Consider the following 21618-nt stretch of genomic DNA (forward strand, 5'->3'; position numbering starts at 1 on the left):
ATAACCCTGGAGGCAAAAAAAAAATTGCATAAAAGGAACTGTTTGCTTAGTTTGTTTGAGTCTGGGGGGGCAGTAAGAGAGAGAGAGAGGGAGAGGGAGAGGGAAAGGGAGAGGGAAAGGGAGGGGAGGAGGGGGAGGGAAGGAAGGAGGAAGGGAGAGGGAGAGGAATGGAAGAAAGGAAGGAGGGAAGGAGGGAGGGAGGGAGAGAGAGAGGGAAAGGGAGAGAGAGAGGGAAAGGGAGAGAGAGAGACTGACCATAGCACCAAAACTTCCTTCAATGCAGTGGGGACTGGGCTCAAGCCTGGGTTGTGCACATGCTAAGGTGACACACCGTCCAGATGAGTTATTTCATCATTCTAGAACTGTTTCTAGGGGGCTGGGCAATGATGCACCCAGTTAAGTACACATAGTACTAAGCACAAGGATCCAGGTTCAAGTCCTCAGCTCCTCACCTGCGGGGTGGGGGGATGCTTCACAAGCAATGAAGCAGGTTTTCGGGTTATCTATTTTTTTTCTCTCCCTCTCTACCTCCCCCTGCTCTCTCAATTCCTCTGTCCGGGGTCGGGGCGGGGTGGAGAAAAAGTGGCCACCAAGAAGGGTGGGTTCATAACAGTACTGGTGCCAAGCCCCAGTGCTAACTCTGGAGGCCAAAACCACTTTTTCTAGAAAGCTAAATTTAATACCTGAAAGATGTGATTAAAGACTCAATGGCCAGGGCCCAGGCAGTGGCGCACCTGGTTGAATGCATGTTACCATGTACAAGGACCCAGGTTCAAGTGCCTGGTCCCCACCTGCAGGGTCAAGCTCTTTGTCTTCCCTCCTCTCTCAATTTCTCTCTATCCTGTCTAATAGGAAGGAAGGAAGGAAGGAAGGAAGGAAGGAAGGAAGGAAGGAAGGAAGGAAGGAAGGAAGGAATGTGAGTCATTGTTACTGGTTTCCACCATTTACACAAAATAAAGTGATGATGGCAGGTGGAGAAAAAATTACAAGGTGATATGGGTGGGGAGGATGCTTCTAGGGGGCGAGCTATAAAGGGCCTCCTGGGGAGGGGAAACCTGTCCCCTCAGAACCAGCAATAACCCTGGTGGCTAAATGAATAAATACATCCTTAAAAAAAAAAAAAAAAAAGAACTTTCTAGAAGCTCAGAAAAGGAAGAAAGGCCCTGGGGAGATGCTGGAAGAACTGGCCAGAGAAGTGAGAGGGGCCTGCAGGGGCACACAGGATGCTAAGGCACCGGAGACCACCATGGAGGGAGGGAGGGTGGGGTCCAGGGCACTTTGGCCAGCTGCACTCTCAGGACAGGTGCTCCGTGCCCTGGCACCTGACTGGCAGACACCCACTCTCCTGGGCAGGGTTCTGTATGACTAAACCCATAACCCATCAGTTACACAAATGCTTGTCCCTGCGTGGACACAAATGAGTAAAGATGGGCGGCGGTTGTGATATCAGCTGTACGAATGCAGCAATAGCGGGCGGATGTGATACCTGGCTGTGCGGAAGCCGGGCACGCCTTTGTCCCAGACCCAACTGTGCTGGGCTTGCTTAATGGTCTCTCACTGTGTCAGTCCAAACTAAACTGAAGAAACACTCAATGGCACAGGGAATTGGTTCGTAGGTAGGTCTCCAGACACCACGGACTCCTCCCACTCAGGCAAGGGAAGGAACTCAGGACAGGGTTCCAGCTAGAGGCCTGGAGGGCTTGCCTGCCTTGGCACCACCCAGTGCAAAGTCCCTGTTTAGGTCATGGAAACGAATCAACAACCAAGAGATGTTTTCCTTAGCCAGAAAACCTTAGCTGAAAGTCAAATAAGTTCACAAAAGACTATGGGTGGGTAACAGGCAATGAAGGGAAATGTGTTGATTGATTCACTGATACTACTTTCAATAAAACCAAGTAATGGAATGAGGTCTTAAACTGTTACTGGCTTTTTAAAAAATGTTTTTATTCCCTTTATTTATTTATTGGATAAAGACAGGCAGAAATTGGGGGGGGGGATGATAGAGAGGGAGAGAGACAGAGAGACACCTGCAACACTGCTTCACCACTCACAAAGCTTTCCCCTGCCAGTGGGGACCAGGGGCTTGAACCTGGGTCCCTGCGCATTGTAGTATGTGCACTCAATGCTCAAACCCAGGCCTTTGAGCATTAAATGTGCACTCAACCAGGTGTGCCACCACCTGGCCCCTGTTGCTGGCTTCTTAAGATACTCTTCTCTATAGGAAAAGAATGTTCTAGGTAAACTCACAAGTGGAGCTGTCAGTGGATCCTGATACTGAGACACAATGTTGCCTTTTTAGCAAGAAAGTTACACAGCCAGGCCCCTGAAAGGAGAAGCCATAGCCACTAACACACCAAGCTTTTGTCTCTACTGTCTGCCAGATAATATGTAACACGAAGTCCCCAGTCCACACAGTCATAGCTACCTGGGGTCTGGGAAGCAAGGGCCGTGGAATACAGGATGGGAGTAGAAAATCAGAGAATATGGAAACTTCATCTGGGAACTGAGCTTCCCAAGCTACGTTTCACGTGAGAAGTGGCCATCACTAAAAAATAAGTGAATTTTAAACATTGTGCATATATACTTTATAAGTAAACACGATACTCAGGTATTCAAACACTGAGGGTTTGCTTTTATTTTTTCCCCCACATTTACCAGATCTATATTCTTAAACTAGAACTGTTCTCCCATATAGCTACTCAGAGAGTAGTTCCCACATGAAGTCACACCAGACAACTTGGTTTAAAATCCCACCTTATGCTTGACTTCACTGTACCCCAAGTTCTCAGCTGCTGAGCAAGGACAAGAAGACTATTCTGTTCAGCGACCATTATGAAAAACTGCAAACTAAATAGGATATATATATATATATATATATATATATATATATATATATAATTACGGAACACAAAATGTTGGTTCCACTTCCTGTTGGCCAATCTTTTCCTAAACGCCAGTGTTGGTGGGTATGTTTGTGTAGTGGATCATTTTTAAGACTTTAGCAGGAGTCCAAAACTCCACCTGACTAGAGAAATTTAAAAATGTTTAAATCATTTTATGCAGGGGGTGTGTGTGTCATGGTTTATAGCATAGTTGTTGACACACTGATATAATTTCTCATCTCCTGTGATTTGAAACTCTTTCTGAAACAATTATTCATCTACCTGGTAAAGGTGCAAACATAAAGCTTTCTTGTTTATTCTCAGCAAGTCAGGTCAGGGCCAGATTTGAAAAGCAAAGTATTGTTTCTCCAGTCTAGAAGATGAAGTATGGGCAAGAATTTTATCCCACTTCCAAGGCACATGCTGTGATACATTTAGCAGTTATGTAAATGACCTCTCTACCAATGATCCTATAAAAAGAAGCCGGTCACAAAACCTCTGGGGCGTCCTTTCTCTTCTTCTTCTTCCTCTTCTCCTTCCCCTTCCCTTCCCCTCCTCCTTTTTTTGGTCTCCAAGTTACTGCTGGGGCTCGGTGCCTGCACTATGAATCCACTGCTCCTGGCAGTCATCTTTTTATCCATTGCTGTTGGACAGAAAAGAGGGGAAATTGAGAGAAGAGGGGAAGGCAGAGAGGAGGAAAGAGAGACAGACACTTGAAGACCTGCTTCACAGCTAGTGAAGCGACCCCCCTGCAGGTAAGGAGCTGGGGGCTCGAACTGGAACCCTTGCACTGGTCCTTGAGCTTCACGCCATGTGCACTTAATTGGCTGAGTACTGCACAGCCCCTTTTCTCCCCACTTCTAACCACAACAGAGAGCCACTCCCGTAATTAATGGAGAAAAAAAGAACTAAGGGGGCCAGTTAAGGGCACACATTACCATGTGTGAGGACACAGGCTTGAGCTCCCGCTACCTGCCTACAGGGAGGAAGCTTCGCAAGTGGTGAAACAGGTTATGGCCAAAGGCAGACTTAACACACAACTGAGTCACAGTATCTCCTAGGCTACCGCTGTGTAAATAAGCAAATGAAACTCCACAAAGGAAAGGGTGTGCAGAGGTGGGGTTCTTAATCTGTGCCTTCCATCAACCTGACAGTCAGGTCAGCAAGGCTTGTGAACTTTCTCTGCAGAAAAAAAGACTTTCAGACAAAATGAAATAGAAAGGACCATGGAGACTGTTATCACGCAGTTACTAAAAGCCAAAATCTGTTACAGAGTGCTTCTTTTCAAGGCATTAAAACAAAGGAGATCAATACATCTAATAAGAAATGTCATTTCATGGAGTCAGGCTGTAGCACAGAGGGTTAAGCACAGGTGGCACAAAGCACAAGGGCCTGCATAAGGATCCCAGTTCGAGCCCTGGCTCCCCACCTGCAGGGGAGTCACTTAACAAGCGGTGAAGCAGGTCTGGGGTGTCTGTCTTTCTCTCCCCCTTTCTCTTCCCCCTCCTCTCTCCATTTCTCTCTGTCCTATCCAACAACAACAATGACAACAATAATAAGTACAACAATAAAACAACAAAAGGGAATAAATAAATTAAATAAATATTTTTAAAAAAGAAATGCCATTTCAAAGCACCAATAAGTGATGGTGACATGTCAAAGTACCTCTTTCATTGCAGAATAGTGTGAAAATGTGTGTTTTTTTTTAACTGGTGGTAAAGACACTGGTCCTACAGCGGCACAGGGCACAAACCAAAGTGCTTCATTTTCTGTGGTCTTGATGAAAGAGAATTCTGTATCTCTGTAATTACTAACTAGTTAATGAAAACAAAGATGCTATTATTTATTCCTTGGACGTTTACAAGATTCCATATTTGGGGGTCCCAAGACCCCAGTCTGAAAGCTCTGATCTAGAAAGGGAGGTATGTGAGAGAGAGTCACCATCTCACCATTCATTCAGCCAATAGTTAGAGGACATCTGCTTTGCTCTGAGCACAGGTCCCCACCAAGGAAAATACAGAATTAAGGTGACTTGGAGGTGATAATCAATTTCTGTTCAATCTTCACTCTGATACTTCCAGCACTTATCATAATATGTGCTAACCACTGTCAAATTCATCAGCATGTATTTTCTCTTTTCCTCATTCTTAAGTATATAACTATAAGCTGTACAATACATAACAGCAAAACCAACAAGAAAGAAGAAAGTCACAATGTCTGTTCAAATCTACTATTAAAAGGCTCTTAGCCATCAACAATACTTATACACCTTTCCCATATTTGGGAGCTACTCTCTTCCCTGATCCAGCTTTCTGGTCCTTTTTCTAGTGATGACATCATCTCCCCAGACAATAACTTGGATCCACCTGCACATCAGATGTCAGGCTCAGGGAAAAAAAGAAAAAAAAAAAAACTAGTATAGTTTGGCCCTTTAGAATATAACTAAATAGGCCTACTAACTATCTACTAAATGGAGACCCCCCACTACCCCCCAACTCTTCATCTGAACTATTCCAGCCTTTAGGTTCATGATTCATCAACAATTTGTTTGGCTCTATATGTTAACTCTTTTTTCAGCCACCGGGTTCCACATGCTAACATGACACCAACTGGACTTCCCTCAGCAGACGACCCCACCAATGTGTCCTGGAGTTCCACTTCCCCAGAACCCTGCCCCACTAGGGAAAGAGAGAGACAGGCTGGGAGTATGGATCCACCTGCCAACGCCCATGTTCAGTGGGGAAGCAATTACAGAAGCCAGACCTTCCACCCTCTGCATCCCGCAATGACCTTGGGTCCATACTCCCAGAGGGATAAAGAATAGGAAAGCTATCAGGGGAGGGGATGGGATATGGAGATCTGGTGGTGGGAATTGTGTGGAGTTGTACCCCTCTTATCCTATGGTTTCTGTCAGTGTTTCCTTTTTACAAATAAATTTTTTTTAAAAAAAGGCTCTTAGGAGCTGTTGGAGGTGCTAGAGGATAAATACATACTTCCAGTCCCTCATTAGAATGATGAATTTTACCCCAACTATAGGTATATTACAGGAATGAAATGAGGCAAGTCACATGAAATTTCTCCGATAGCTGTGAAGTACTAACCATGCAGAGTGGTCCAATTACAGCGTGACCCTGAATAATCACTCAGCATGATTAAGATGGAGCCCAGGAGACTCTTGTGGCTATAGCGGCCCTGAAGAAACACAAGAGCTCCTCTATCTGAAGGGGGAGAAAGTAACAGAAAGGGGTGTCCAGGAACAAAGCGATTCTGTCGTGAGGCAGTCTGAAGGAACTAAACATGCAACTGAGTCAGGCTACTCTGCACAGGCTGTATAGTTCTCCACACAATGCCACAGATCCCTGGTTTCACAGACACAGTGAGTAGGCCAAAGTAACCCGCAAGAAAAGTTCCTATAAGCTACGGACACACCAAAAGTTCTAAAGCTTCGAGATGAACTTCAGAGTAAGTCTAGCATGCTTCCTATTTGCACTAATGTGGATTATTCCAGACTGTGTGGTTTGCATCAAGCAGAAAAACATAGGTCATGTCGGGAGTCGGGCGGCAGCACAGCGGGTTAAGCGCACGTGGTGCAAAGCGCAAGGACTGGCATAAGGAACCCGGTTCGACCCCCAGCTCCCCACCTGCAGGGGAGTCACTTCACAGGCAGTCTGTAGGTGTCTATCTTTCTCTCCCCCTCTCTGTCTTCCCCTCCTCTCTCCATTTCTCTCTGTCTTGTCCAACAACGACGACATCAGTAACAACCATAATAACTACAACAATAAAACAGCAAGGGCAACAAAAGGGAATAAATAAATAAATATTAATAAAAAATTTTTTAAAAACATAGGTCATGTCAAAATTGCTTTTTTTTATTAACATCTAACTTTAAAAATCTGAACACAGCCCTACACACACTTTAAAGCAAACCTGTAATTCCAACTCATTTACTATAAATTATTTCACAAACTCAAGAAAATTGGAGAACAATCCTAGAGAAAATACTTACAGAAAACTTCAGAGATGTATTATTTCAAATAAGTTTTGAACCAACCCCTTTACCAGCCGAACTCCTGTGTGTTTTCCCTGAAGTGATACAACAATGCAGAGATGGGTTACTTTGAAAGTGGTGACATTATTAAAGGTTAGCTTCACAACAAATTAAAGTCTGAGGTTATCAAACTGGAAGAACCGCTCTGTTCTGTGAATACCATAGTAACGCCAGCCATTTCTAGAGAGAACAAATATTTCAAAAACAGGAACATCGTTGGTATGAATTGTTTTAATTGTTTTGAAGTCAGATTTCACACCCATGTCATCACACACTGGAAAGAATGGGCCTAATACTCACCCCATCAGGGATCTGCTCTGGGGTACATGTCCTGCAGTATCATTGCACAATACTGATCAGCCTGGGTACCTGCACTTCTGGTTTAAATGCAGACAAACTCTTTCAATAAGGGTTTCTTTCAGCATGAGGATAAAACGAGAGTGTTTTTTTAGTCCCACTGTTTGGTTAAGGCAATGTTAATTGAGGGGCCAGACAGTGGTGTACTTGATCAAGTACTCACATGACGGCGCACAAGGATGCAGGGGCCAGACGGTGGTGTACTTGATAAAGTACTCACATGACAGCGCACAAGGATGCGGGTTCAAGCTCCTGGCTCCCACCAAGAGAAAGAAGTTTCATAAGTGGTGAAGCAGAACTGCAGGTGCCTCTCTGTCTTTATCTCCCACTGCCTCCTCTATTTATCTCTATTTCTATCAAATAGTAAGTTAATAAATAATGTTAAAAAGGGGGTCAGGCAGTGGTGCACTCAGTTAAGTGTACATAGTAAAAAGCTCAAGGATCCCGGTTCAAGGCTCCCAGCTCCCTACCTGCGGGGGTCACTTCACAATTGGTGAGACAGGTCTGCAGGTGTCTATCTTTGTCTCTCCCTCTCTATCTCCCCCTCCCCCTCTAAATTTCTCTCTATTCTATCCAGTTTAAAATTATATATATATATATATATATATATATATATATATATATATATATATATATATATATATATATATGCCTCCAGGAGCAGTGGTTTCGTAGTGTAGGCACTGAGCCCCAGTGATAACCCTGGAGGCAATCAATCAACCAATCAATAAAATAGATATGAGAACCAACACAACGATTGCCACCTCAACATGCTTCACTTCAGACTGTGTCCAGAGACTTCACGTGTGGAATGACAACCCTTCAGCTTCAACACTCGGGTGAGACCTTTCCTTTCATAGTATACTCTAATTCCATCTCAGGTGGTTCACTTTCTAACAAAACCTAGATATACACCAAAACCTAGATATACACCAGTTTCTGTGAGAGAGAGCATATGTTCACACATATCCATAAACTACTGCAAAATATATACCTGAAAGCAGAAGTACACTAGAGTTTGCAGTGTGTATCCCCCTAACACTTCCTCTCCTCTATTCCAAGCTTTGGGTCCATGATTGCTCAACAATTTGTTTGGCTTTGTATGTTAACTCTCTTTTCAGTCACCAGGTTCCAGATGTCATCAGGACGCCGGCCAGGCTTCTCTAGACTGAAGACCCCACCAATGTGTCCTGGAGCTCAGCTTCCCCCAGAGACCCACCCTACTAGGGAAAGAGAGAGGCAGACTGGGAGTATGGACCGACCAGTCAACGCCCATGTTCAGCGGGGAAGCAATTACAGAAGCCAGCCCTTCCACCTTCTGCAACCCACAACCACCCTGGGTCCATGCTCCCAGAGGGATAGAGAATGGGAAAGCTATCAGGGAGGGGGTGGGATATGGAGATTGGGTGGTGGGAATTCTATGGAATTGTACCCCACCTACCCTATGGTTTTATTAATTAATTAATTAATTATTAACCAATTAATTTATTAATTAATTAAATAAAAAAATAGACATGAGATAGAGCATATGTACACATGTATCCATAAATGAGGGCGAAATGTATACCTGAAAGCAAAAGTGCACAGTAGTCTGTGGTGAGTGAATATATGCAGCAAGCAAGTAGAAAGACCTAAAAAGACACCATGAAGTTCCTAATGAAATAGTGTCTACTTAGACCTAGATACCCATGTCCCTCAGTCAGTCCAACGCTAACCTTATCAAAGCAAGGACTGCAAAAGCTGAATAAGGGTAACAGACTGACATACTTTAACGATGACTCTTTTAGTCACTATCAGGCCACCCCATCAGCTGGGGCCCTAGTCAGGGAGTCAGGAGATTCCCAAACAGACATGATGGGCCTAGACCTCAAATAGATCCCTCTCTCCATTGTTACTGGTCATCTCCATCAAGAACAACACAATAGACCCGTGGGCTCCCATAGGACCTTGCCCTCAACATGGATTAACAATGGTAGAGCATGTTCCATCCTCCGAAGGGAGGCTGCATAACATACTCTATCTACCACCTCAGGAAGATGAGTCCTGAAATTGGGGCAGTTTGGAATATTTCTACTCATGACCACAGAATGTAAATCTATAGGGATGCAGAGGTCACATAGGCTCCTAAGCTGAATATGAGACCCAGATCAGAACAAAACGATGGGGTTTACAGTCAACAATATTTATACCCCTTTCCCATATTTGGGAGCTACTCTCCTCTCTGATCCAACTTTCTAGCCCTTTTTCCAGCCATGACATCTCTCCCTAGACAATAACTTGGATCCATCTGCATATCAGATGTCAGGCTCAGGAAATAAAATTTAAAAAAATAGCATAGTCATGGACCATTTGGAATATAACTAAATAGACCTACTAACTATCTACAAAACAGAGACCCCCAATCTTCATCTGCACTATTCCAGCCTTTAGGTTCATGATTAGTCAACAATCTGTTTGGCTTTGTATGTTAACTCTTCTTTCAGCCACCAGGTTCCAGATGCTAACATGATGCCAACCGGACTTCCCTTGGCAGACAACCCCACCAATGTGTCCTGGAGCTCCACTTCCCCAGAGCCCTTCCCCACTAGGGAAAGAGAGAGGCAGGCTGGGAGTATGGATCGATCTGTCAACACCCATGTTCAGTGGGGAAGCAATTACAGAAGCCAGACCTTCCACCTTCTGCATCCCACAATGACCATGGGTCCATACTCCCAGAGGGTTAAAGAATAGGAAAATTATCAGGGGAGGGGATGGGATACAGAGTTCTGAGGGTGGGAATTGTGTAGAATTGTACGCCTCTTATCCTATTTTTTTCAGTGTTTCCTTTTTGTAAATAAAAATTTAAAAAATAAAATAAAACAGACAAAGCTGGTTGGATGTCCAATGACAAGTAAGGAGTTAAAACAAAAGCTGTAGCGTCTATACACAATGGAGCAGACTAAGCTTAGCTGTAGGAGATGAGCTCTTCTCCTTCAATAGTTCTCAGAGGAATCATAGCCAGTGGTTGAGCTCACTCACAGGTGGGACTTAAAACACCAGAAAGGGGTCTAGGCCATGGGAGCTAAGACAAGACTGGAGGGAAGATGGGAAGGAGCTGAGAGGATGGGGGGGGGGGGGCTGGTGCACAGTGAGTGGAAGCTGGAAGTTGTGTGTGGTGGCAAATGCAGTGCAGGCACTTCCCACAGGGCGGGCGAGGGGGAGCTGCACTTCTGGGACAACGCCACAGGGAGGCGGGGAGGAGCTGCACTTCCGTGACAACAGCTGCCTTGCAAACATTATTTTGCCCAACAAAATGATTTGGAGAAAAAAAAGTGGGAGGGGGCTGGGGAGACAGTGTAATGGTTATGCAAAAACACTTTCATGCCTGAGGCATTAAAAGTCAGTCCCCAGCATACCTTAAGTCAGAGCTGAGCAGTGCTTTGGAAAGTAAACAAGTAAATAAATAAGTAAAATTTTAAAAATTAGGGGGCTGGGCACCATGTGCACCAGGTTAAACACACATGGTGCAAAGCTCAAGGATCCCAGTTTGAGCCTCAGCTCCCCACCAGCAGGGGGGTCACTTCACAAGCAGTGAAGCAGGTCTGCAGGTGTCTTTCTCTCTCCTTCTCTACCCCACCCCTTCCTCTCTCAATTTCTCTCTGTCCTATCCAGCAGCAACAGCAACAACGGAAAAAAGATGACCACCAGGAGCAGTGGATTTGTAGTGCACGCAACCAAGCTCCAGCAATAATCCTGGAGGCAAATATGTATGTATATATATATATACTCTAAAGAGAAAGATAGTTTAAGTAAAAAATCCATACTTGTCCGAACTATTCTAAAACTGACACTAGGAATACTTAACATGGTGGTTTCTGTTTTATTTTTTTTTCCCCCAAAGTGGGCAAACGCTACAGTGACACATCTTTCCACAGACAGCAAGCCCTAAGACACGGCACCCAGTACAAAGACGTGTCTGAGGCCAGGGCTGAGGACGGGGCGCCACAGTGCCGTCACCGCACAAAGGACAAAACGACTTACGGAAATACTTCAGCGTCTCTTCGATTTGCTCGGTGGTGAGGTCGATGTTGGCATCTGGAGAAATGAGGGGTGTGTGGAGCCAGTCGTCGTGGTCATAGCCGTAGATGGTGTCAGCTCTTAGCTTATAGTGGGGCAGCTGCTCCTCCAGCAGGCTGATGATCTCGACTTCCGGAAGATCGGTGCTGTTGCACACGTCTAGCAAAGGACGAAGGAGAGATGAGAGTCCGGGACTGGTCCCGCCCGTGCTTACCGCTCCCAGTTAACCGACTTCACACCTGCAGCAGGTGTCTCTGGCTACTCACTGCAGGGAGACTCGGGGCAGGACCATATCAAGAGCCGTCTTCTAATTTAAATTCTACTCTCTTGACTTAGTATTGTGCTCACTTACTGCTAAGGCCCAACCGGAAAAGTTCAACTGGTTAGCCACCACTTTTTGTTACGCTGAGTCTTGTGCCTTCACCATCTGGGCCCAGACTTTCAGCCTCACCCTTTTCTCTGGCCATCCTCTCTCATCACTGGATATGGAAGACAGTCTAATTATATCCCCCCCCCCCCCCGCCTAATTCCCCAAGATGTCTAACTCCTTCCACTCACTGTTCTTCTATGATTCAAGCCATCCTGCCCCCACGGCGGGATTTCTGTCATCTTTTTTTTTTCATATTTATTTTATTTATTTCCTTTTTGTTGCCTTTGTTGTTTTTATTGTTGTTGTAGTTATTGTTATTGTTGTTGATGTCGTCGTTGTTGGATAGGACAGAGAGAAATGGAGAGAGGAGGGGAAGACAGAGAGGGGGAGAGAAAAACAGACACCTGCAGACCTGCTTCACCACCTATGAAGCGACTCCCCTGCAGGTGGAGAGCCGGGGGCTTGAACCAGGATCCTTACCCCGGTTCTTGTGCTTTGGGCCACCTGCGCTTAACCCGATGTGCTACCGCCCAACTCCCTCTGTCATCTTTTTCTTCATTTATTTGCTCATTCATAAAATTCCTTTCATCACCTTTTTTTTTTTTTTTTTTACCACAGCATTACCCAGCTCTGGCTGATGATGGTGGTATTGGGGATTAAACCTGGGACCTCCTACATGCAAGTCCTATATGCTACTGCTACATAGCCCCCTGGCTCCTACTCACCCATTTAAACAGACCCAGGTCATAAGTGAAATAATGAATGAGAAACACAAGGGTCTTGGCTCTGTACTAATATTCTCTTAAAGATTTTTTTAAAAAACATTTGAGACTCCTCCCCTTCAAGACTTGAATGCCACCTTGCCCCTGACATACTGACATTTTAAACCCTCTAAACAGAACCAACATCTTTCCATCTCTATAATACTCACAACACAGCATTTTGCCCAAACGTCTATTACTGCTTATCAAATTGTCTTCTGGGTATATTAGGATCTGACACATCTCCCCATGTGACATTCTCAATCAAAAGACACATCTCTCACAGTTCCTGGCCCAGGCTTTGCTCAGAAGATGCACGGGATGCCTACAACAGTCCACCAATCTATGGAAATGAGGTCTAGTTCTCTTCATCAACAAGAGCACAAAGGAAATGCCCAGGTCAAGGACTAGTCTTATAGGAGTTCTATGCCAGGAAGAGTAAATGAAATAGATATTAAGTGGGTGAGCACAAACCTCTATCAACTAATTCTGAGCCCACTCCACAGAAAACATATGGCCATGTGAGCAACAGTGATCTCTGTCAGTGCCCAGATAAGCACCAGGGATAGGTACACACAACTGGGGACAGAGGAGAGCTGACTCGGTCTTTCATTCTATCAATGAACCTTCAACAAAGGAAAAGACATTCAAACAGTAAGACTAAAATGGGATTAATTCTTTTTTTAAATATTTATTTATTTTTATTTATTTACTTATTCCCTTTTGTTGCCCTTGTTGTTTTATTGTTGTAGTTATTGATATTGTTGTTGTTGGATAGGACAGAGAGAAACAGAGAGAGGAGGGGAAGACAGAGAGGGGGAGAGAAAGACAGACACCTTCAGACCTGCTTCACCGCCTGTGAAGCGACTCCCCTGCAGGTGGGGAGTCAGGGGCTCGAACCAGGATCCTTAACCCGGTCCTTGGGCTTTGTGCCATGTACGCTTAACCCACCGTGCTACCGCCCAACTCCCCTTTTTTTTTTTTAAATATTTACTTATTTTTATTTGGGATTAATTCATTGAAAAAAAGATTAGCAATTAATGAAAGAGAGGGGAGAGAGAGAAAGAGAAAGAGAGAGAGAGAGAGAGAGAGAGAGAGAGAGGCAGGCGATAACACCAGACACTAAAGCATCACTCTGGCACATATGATGCTGGGGATCAAATTCAGGACCTCATATCCCAGAGTCCTATGCTTTATCCACTGCACCACCTCCCAGGTGTTTGGGTTTATTCTACTTGCTTGTGTGTTTTATTTTTATTTATTTATTTTATGTCTTTATTAACAGCTGAGGCTCAGTGCCAGCACTGAAAATCTACCATACCCGGAGGCTCTTTTACCTTTTTCTGTCTTCTATTTTCATTTGATAGGACAGAGAGATATTGAGAAGAAGGGGGGGGAGGAGCTTCCCCTGCAGGTGAGGAGACGGGGCTCAAACCCGGGCCACTGTGTGTGGTGATGTGTATGCCCGACTGAGCGCGCCGCCGCCCGGCCCCATCAGGGCTTATTCTTAGGAAGATCGTGCACCACGTTCTTGCCTGGAAGTAGGAAAGGGAAGTAGGATCAGGGTGGAGGGATGAGCATGTGGTTTCAGCTCTAGTTCCTCTCTAAAGGGAACAAAAGAGCCAGGAGAAAAATACTCCTGAGACAAATCAAACCGCACAGGGAAATAAGAAAGAGGTCGAAACTAGGATATATTCCTAAGGGACGGAAGGCTCCCTCTAAACAGACAAGAAGAAGTGACTGCTCCAAATGATGGGAACAGACCCTGTGTGCTCCAAGCAGGGAGCGGCTGTTAGAGGGAGCAGGAGGGGCCTGGGGCAGGGATTCCGGTACAGGCCTGGCTGGGGAGACTGGTTCCTGCCTCCTCTCCCTCTCTGAACCCAGGCAAATGAGGCAGCAGGCAGGTGACCTCAGACCCATTCTAATTCAGGGAGAAATGAAGACACCTATGCCCACAGAAACAGCTCTGCCAGATACCTTTTGGAATCCTATATTCTCTGGATCTAATAAGAATACCTCACAATAGGGAGGCAGAGAGGGAGGGACGCTGGCCAAGTGGAGGTTCACCCAGGAGAGTGCACGCAGTTCCCGCCTGCTGTGGGGAAGCTTCATGAGCAGTAAAGCAGGGCTGCAGATGATGTCTCTCCTTCCCTTTGTCTCGATCGCTCTCTCCCCTCTCTGCCTCTCACCTCTATCAAGAAAAGAAAGAAAAAAGAAAAAGAAAATGGCTTTCTGGACAGGTGGAGTTGGAAGGATGGAAGGAAGGATGGAAGGAAGGAAGGAAGGAAGGAAGGAAGGAAGGAAGGGAGGGAGGGAGGGAGGGAGGGAGGGAGGGGGGGGGAAGGAGGGAGGGAGGGGGGAAACAAGGAGGGAGGACAAGTTATGGGAGTGGTCAGTGACTGACTGTGTCCCTGAGGACAGGAATCCACTGAACCCTCTATGGTCCTCGTCTCCCCAACCCCCTCCCCACCCCGATACTACCCCAACCTCACTTGATTCAGCTTGCAAAGCTTCAGTGTAGAAGTGTAGAGCTGTCTCATTCAGGAAACTGGCCTAAGTTTTCAAATTATTCAGGATTCCATTTGGAACCTTTAGGACTGGGTAGTGCACAGCACTTGAACTCTCAAGATTTTCTGTCTAACTGGGGAATGTCCCCACAAGTATACTTGGCATTTCAGCCTGCTGAAAAAGTCGCCCAGAGCCGCTCTGCTACTCTGGAATGGTCTGCCGGGAACAGAGGTCACATCCTTTCTGAGGCCAGAGTCAACATCCCTGCCTCCAAACAGAAGAGGTCTCACGTTTCTTCTCATCCATAGCTAACACAGCAGCTCTAGAAAGCTCAACACGGACTCCGAATGAAGCAGGCATCTCACCATCCAGTGAAGAGTGAGTTCCGACAAACTCATCTCACGGAGAACTCTCACAGCTACACAGCAGCCACCACCTGGCTGAGGTGATGTGGGGTCAAGGCGAGCGGATGCCCATTTGGTGGCATCTCCTAGCTAAACACAGATCTGCTCCACCAGAGGCAGTGCCAGTCTGTTCCTAGAACAGGCAGAGGCCCAACACGCTCTTAGATGACATACCCGCAGGACACTCGGCTCTCCCCACGTCGCTGCTAGTTGACGGTACAGAAGGTGATGGACTAGAAAGCAAAGCGGGAGGCTGTCGGGCTTGGGCAAAGATTAGTCGAGTCACATGCCCCTTGGAATAGACACACCTAAAATATAGACTAACTTTTCCCAAAATGGAGGCCTCAAATCACACCTGCTATATTTGTGCATTTAGGTTTCAGATTATTAAACAATTTATTCTTTATATATATTTTTCCCTTTATTGGGGGTAATTCTTTCTATTTTAATGCTTTTCAGCCACCAACATACAGATGCTACCACGATACCAATCTGACTTCCCCAGGAAGAGGATTTCACCAATGTGTCCTGGAACCCCACCTCCTCAGAGCCCTGCCCCACTAGGGAAAGATAGAAATAGGCTGGGGGTATGGGTCCACCTGTAAACACACATGTTCCACGGGAAAGCAATTACAGAAGCCAGACCTTCCACCTTCTGCATCCCATAATGATCCTGGGTCTATACTCCCAGAGGGATAAAGAACAGGAAAGATTCCAGTGAAGGGGATGGGATATGGAACCCTGGAGGTGGGAAAGATGTGAAATTTTACCCCTTAGACTATGGTTTTGTTGATATTTTCTAATTTTCACTTGATAAAATAAAATAAAGAATAACATGTCACTTGTGAGCATGCTGGCGGCTGTTCACGTGCTAAGAGCAGGTCCGCCCCTTCATGTTTCCAGGCTGAAGGTCAACCTATTTATAGTGTGGGTCCTTGAGGCCAAGAGATATCGCTTTCCTTGAAGCGTATGATGACTGAGGAGATAAAGCATCAGGAGGTGACAGCTTGGGGGAAAAAGCCTTTAAAAACAAAGCAAACACTGTGTATTTAGCTTTTCACTAACGTCACCAGTCATCTAAACACCAGCAAGTTATCAGGTGCCTAGAAATTCCAGAGTATAGTACATACAGATCATAGATATTGCCCGGGGACCTTGACCTTGGCTACAATGCCAGAGGCCATGGGGACCTCATACAAAGGGAGACATCACAGTGGTCTCACAGAGAAGAAACATCCAAGGCCTAAGAAGAAACTATTTTTTACCCTCCTCACCTACCTCCTATTAAACGTCTCTCAATCACTCCAAAGCTAACCTCATCAAACTAAGTAAGGACTACAAAAGCTGAATACAGGCAAGACACTGGCAAACTTTAATGATGACCCTTTAGTCACTATCAGACCACCCCATCACCCGGGGCCCTAGTCAGGGAGTCCTAGGATACCTACACAGACATGATGGGCCTAGACCTCTAACAGATACCCCTCACCACTGTCACCGGTCATCTCCATCAGGAACAACATAATGGACTCATTTGTGGGCCTTGTCCTCAATGTGGATCAACAATGGTAGAGGGGTCCTGAAATGAACGCAGCCTGGAATGTTCCTAGCCATGACCACAGAATGCGAGCTCAGACCTACAGGGATACAGAGGTTACACAGGCTCCCATGCTAACTATGGGCCCCAGATCAAATCCATGGGGTTTACAGTTAACATTTATACACATATTTGGAAGCTACTCTCTTCTCTGATCCAGCTTTCTAGTCATTTTTCCAACTATGACAACATCTCCCCAGACAATAACTTGGGTTCACCTGCATGTTAGCTGTCAGGCTCAGACAAAAACTAGTTGGGTCATACGCCCCTTGGAATATACCTAAAATAGACCTACTAGCTTTTTCCAAAACAGAGACCCCCCAAATCTTCATCTGCAATCTTCTTGCCTTTAGGTTCATGATTAGTCAACAATTTGTTCTGCTTTTTATCTTAACTCTTTTTCAGCCACAAGTTCCAGATGCTAGCATGATGCCAACCAGAATTGCCTGGGCAGACAACCCCACCAATGTGTCCTGGAGCCCCGCTTCCCCAGAGCCCTTCCCCACTGGGGAAAGAGAGAGGCAGGCTGGGAGTATGGATTGACCTGTCAATGTCCATGTTCAGCGGGGAAGCAATTACAGAAGCCAGACCTTCCACCTTCTGCACCCCATAATGACCCTGGGTCCATGCTCCCAGAAGGATAAAGAATAGGAAAACTATCAGGGGAGGGGATGGGATACAGAGTTCTGGTGATGGGAACTGTGTGGAGTTGTACCCCTCTTATCCTATGGTCTTGTCAATATTTCCATTTTATAAATAAATTTTAAATGATAATAATAATAATAAAAGAAAGAAACATCCAAGGCATAAGATCAGGTAGGCACAAATCCGTGAGCATCCCCTAGGAAGGTTTTCCCCATGCCTAGAATCAAGCCAGGTTCACTCTCTCATGTTCCCAGCAACCCAGGACATAAATACTACCTGCCCTGCACTACCAAAGAGGAAGCTGGGATTCACAGAGGCTGTGGAACACCTGGCAGGCAAGGCCACTCAGCTGGATAAGTGGCAGGTCCAGTTATGAGAAGCTTCAGCTGTCTCCCAGCAGGGCCCAAGAGAAGCTCTGGGGAAACCCCAGGATGTTCTTTCTCGTTAGGAAGGTTTTGTCCAGAACAAATACATGACAGTGACACACACTGCCAAATAATCAGGGTGGTGCCAGAAGCATTTTGCCTTCTAGAACACAAGAGCTAATGGATCAGTGCAACCAGGGTCACCAAGGCACGTCACGCTACCACCGCCTCTTTGTTTCACACTGTATCCAGAGACACCGAGCCTGAGACACCTCAACATCACAACCCCAATAATCTGGCGAGGCCTTTCCTAACACATGGGCCTACCTAGTTCCACTTTAGAGGCCCTGGATGAGGCTAGGGCTTTGGGGGCTGGGTACATGTATACACAGGTTAGGGGAGACAATATACCTCAAGTTAAAAGTACTTGCTGAGCTTGGCAATCCAATAGAATGGCCTGAAGAAGGCATCACGCATTTTCTAATCAAATGTGTAGCACTTAGGCCTACACACCCTCCTCTCTCACCCCCTACCAAACATCCTTCACTCTGTCTACTCAACTAACCACACAAAAGAAAGTCAGATATACTGCTTACTCTCTTCTGACAGCATCAGCATTAGTGTCACCCATGATAGTCTTCAGAAGCAAAAGGTATACGACTGGCCAAGAGATACATTGGCAAAGAGTCCTAGACCTCCGGCTGGAGGGTCCACTACTTCATCCACTGCACCACCTCCTGGGCTGCCTTCTTGCTTCCTATAGTCTCTTCACTAACCGCAAGCCCTCGAGAGAAGGAACTCTGAAATGCCCACCTCCCACCTACTCCAGGCAACAGTTAGTGCTCAACAAGTGCGGGATAAATAGTGAAATAGAGGGGAGGAAGGACTGAATGGTAGCAGAACTGCCTGCGGGGCCCTGCCTGCCCACAGACAGAGGCCCAGGCTTTAATATGGGCGAGGTGGATCCCTCTAGTGTCAGGGCCTGGTGGTCACAGGCTTCCTGTTAGTATCAGCCTGAGTTTTCTTGCCTGTCACTTAGCAAACACCAATTCCACCCAGTACCCACCATTCTCATGGCACTCCTCTGAATGAAGAATGGAATGGGTCCCTTCACTGCTTCAAGCTGTTAACTTTGGGGGGGGGGTGTTCTCCGGAGCACGGGTTTAGAATAGATGAGGGTTTCACTTAGTGCTGCCCAGGAACAGGCCGGGGTGCTGGGACCTGCCCAGTGTGCGGAAGGCCTGGGCTGCCTGGACAGCTATGAGTACTCTGTGCTCGAGAGGATATGGAGGGGATGCCCACCCAGCCAGTCTACAGAGGTTTACATTGACGGCATGTCAGCATCATCATGGAACCTGTCGGGTACCAAGACAGTGCCAACATTTCTTACCAGAAAGGCTAACTTTACATCCCTGTCTGATATCCAAAAACCAAAGAATTCTAAATGTGTTCGTTCATTTATTGATGAAAGAGGAGAGAGAAAGAGAGAGAGAGAGAGAGAGAGAGAGAGAGAGAGAGGCCCAGAGCGACCTTGGGCCTTCATACTTGAGAGTCCAGCCTGTGCCCCCTTTATCGATGGTGCCCCCTTCTGATCAGCAAAAACCAAAGGATAACGTGTGAAAACACAGACCTTTGGTCTCTTACAATAAGCCAGCGTTTCTAGGTCTCCACAGCTGCAGGCTTTGCCAGGTGGTGGCTCACCACCTCAATGGGGCGGGAAGTCACTCCCTCAGGACTTTTGGGCCTCCCATCTACACATAGGAACAGGAGAACCCGGGAGCCAAGAACACAGGATCAGAGAAGCATCTTCATCACCTGCCCGGGCTCCAGGAGATGCCGGGAAAGTGGTGGCAAGGGAGGGATGAAAGTGATCAGAGTGCCAGTAAAGGAAAAAGTTGACAGAAGTCAGAGAAGAGAAGGATCAGGATCGGAAGGAAAGGAGCAACGTGGGCAGCAGCAGCACCACTGCCACCTGCTGGCAGAACTCTGGGTATAGCAAAACACACTTTTGAGAAGAGGACTGAAGCCTTGGCTTTGCCCCCAGCTCTGTGGTATCACCAAAGCTGATCTTGTCTTCCTGTGTTGGGCTCAGTTTCTTCTCACCCTAAATGACCCTGAGAATCGAGATCAAGGGATGTGCCGTGGGGAGGCCACCACGTTCTGCCCGTGGCCTGTGACCTGGATAATGTTGACTTTTCTAGGACTTCATGGTTTGGTTTCTGTTGTTTCTATGTGACAGTGATTTTTTTTTTTAATTTTTATTTATAAAGAGGAAACACTCACACTGACCAGTGGAATAGAACTGAGAGCCCAGAAGTAAGCCCCCACACCTATGGGCATTAATCTTTGATAAAGGGGCCCAGACTATTCAATGGGGAAAGCAGAGTCTCTTCAACAAATGGTGTTGGAAAGAATGGGTTGAAATATGCAGAAGAATGAAACTGAACCACTATACTTCAACAAATACAAAAGTAAACTCCAAGAGGATCAAAGACTTGGATGTTAGACCAGAAACTATCAGATACTTACAGGAAAAAATTTTTTCCGCATAAATTTTAAAGACATCTTCAATGATATATAATGCTGCGGGTGTTAGCGCAGCAAGTTAAGCGTACATGGAGCAAAGCACAAGGACCGGTGTAAGAATCCCGGTTTGAAACCCAGCTACCCACCTGCAGGGGAGTCTCACTTCACAAGAGGTGAAGCAGGTCTGCAGGTGCCTATCTTTCTCTCCTCCTCTGTCTTCCCCTTCTCTTTCCATTTCTCTCTGTCCTATCCAACAACAATGACATCAATAACAACAATAATAACTACAATAATAAAACAAGGCAACAAAAGGGAATAAACAAATATTAAAAATATATCTTAAAAAAAGAAAAGACATCTTCAATGAAACGAATCCAATTAAAAAGAAGACTAAGGCAAGCATAAACCTATGGGACTACATCAAATTAAAAAGCTTCTACACAGCAAAAGAAACCACTACTCAAACCAAGAGACTCCTCATGGAATGGGAGAAGTTCTTTACATGCCATACATCAGACAAGAGGCTAAAACCAAAATATATAAAGAGCTTGACAAACTCAAAAACAAGAAAACAACTCCATCCAAAAATGGGGGGGGGGGAGGACATGGACAGAATATTCACCACAGAAGAGATTCAAAATGCTGAGAAACACATGAAAAAATGCTCCAAGTCTTTGATTGTCAGAGAAATGCAAATAAAGACAACAATGAGATACCACTTCACTCCTGTGAGAATGACATACATCAGAAAAGGTAGCAGCAAAAAATGCTGGAGAGGTTGTGGGGTCAAAGGAACCCTCCTACACTGCTGGTGGGAATGTAAGTTAGTCCAACCTCTGTGGAGAAGAGACTGGAGAACTCTCAGAAGGCTAGAAATGGACCTACCCTATGATCCTGCAATTCCTCTCATGGGGATATATCCTAAGGAACCCAACACATCCATCCAAAAAGATCTGTGTACACATATGTTCTTAGCAGCACAATCTGTAATAGCCAAAACCTGGAAGCAACCCAGGTGTCCAACAACAGATGAGTGGCTGAGCAAGTTGTGGTATATATAAACAATGGAATACTACTCAGCTATAAAAAATAGTGACTT

The 21618-nt window shown here is 45.7% G+C and overlaps 1 protein-coding gene across 3 annotated transcripts in view; it reads right to left on the reverse strand.

Annotated features, from left to right (window-relative positions):
- Nucleotides 1–2407: 2407 nt before the first annotated feature.
- LOC132536250 (trafficking kinesin-binding protein 1-like) overlaps nt 2408–21618 on the reverse strand; it is a 60267-nt gene continuing 41056 nt past the window's right edge. The window contains exons 2-3 of one of the 3 annotated variants that reach the window (XM_060183845.1): nt 11308–11502; nt 2408–2545 (exon numbers count right to left, since the gene is read on the reverse strand). In XM_060183845.1, the coding sequence (XP_060039828.1) occupies nt 2493–2545; nt 11308–11502 (248 nt within the window). In that variant the 3' untranslated portion in view covers nt 2408–2492. Of the gene's footprint in view, nt 2546–6897; nt 6966–11307; nt 11503–21618 lie in introns of those variants that run through there. The other 2 variants (XR_009547904.1, XM_060183846.1) reach the window with 2 other exon arrangements.

The sequence above is a fragment of the Erinaceus europaeus genome, unplaced genomic scaffold (assembly GCF_950295315.1).
Source record: "Erinaceus europaeus unplaced genomic scaffold, mEriEur2.1 scaffold_446, whole genome shotgun sequence".
NCBI classification, from domain to species: Eukaryota; Metazoa; Chordata; class Mammalia; order Eulipotyphla; family Erinaceidae; genus Erinaceus; species Erinaceus europaeus.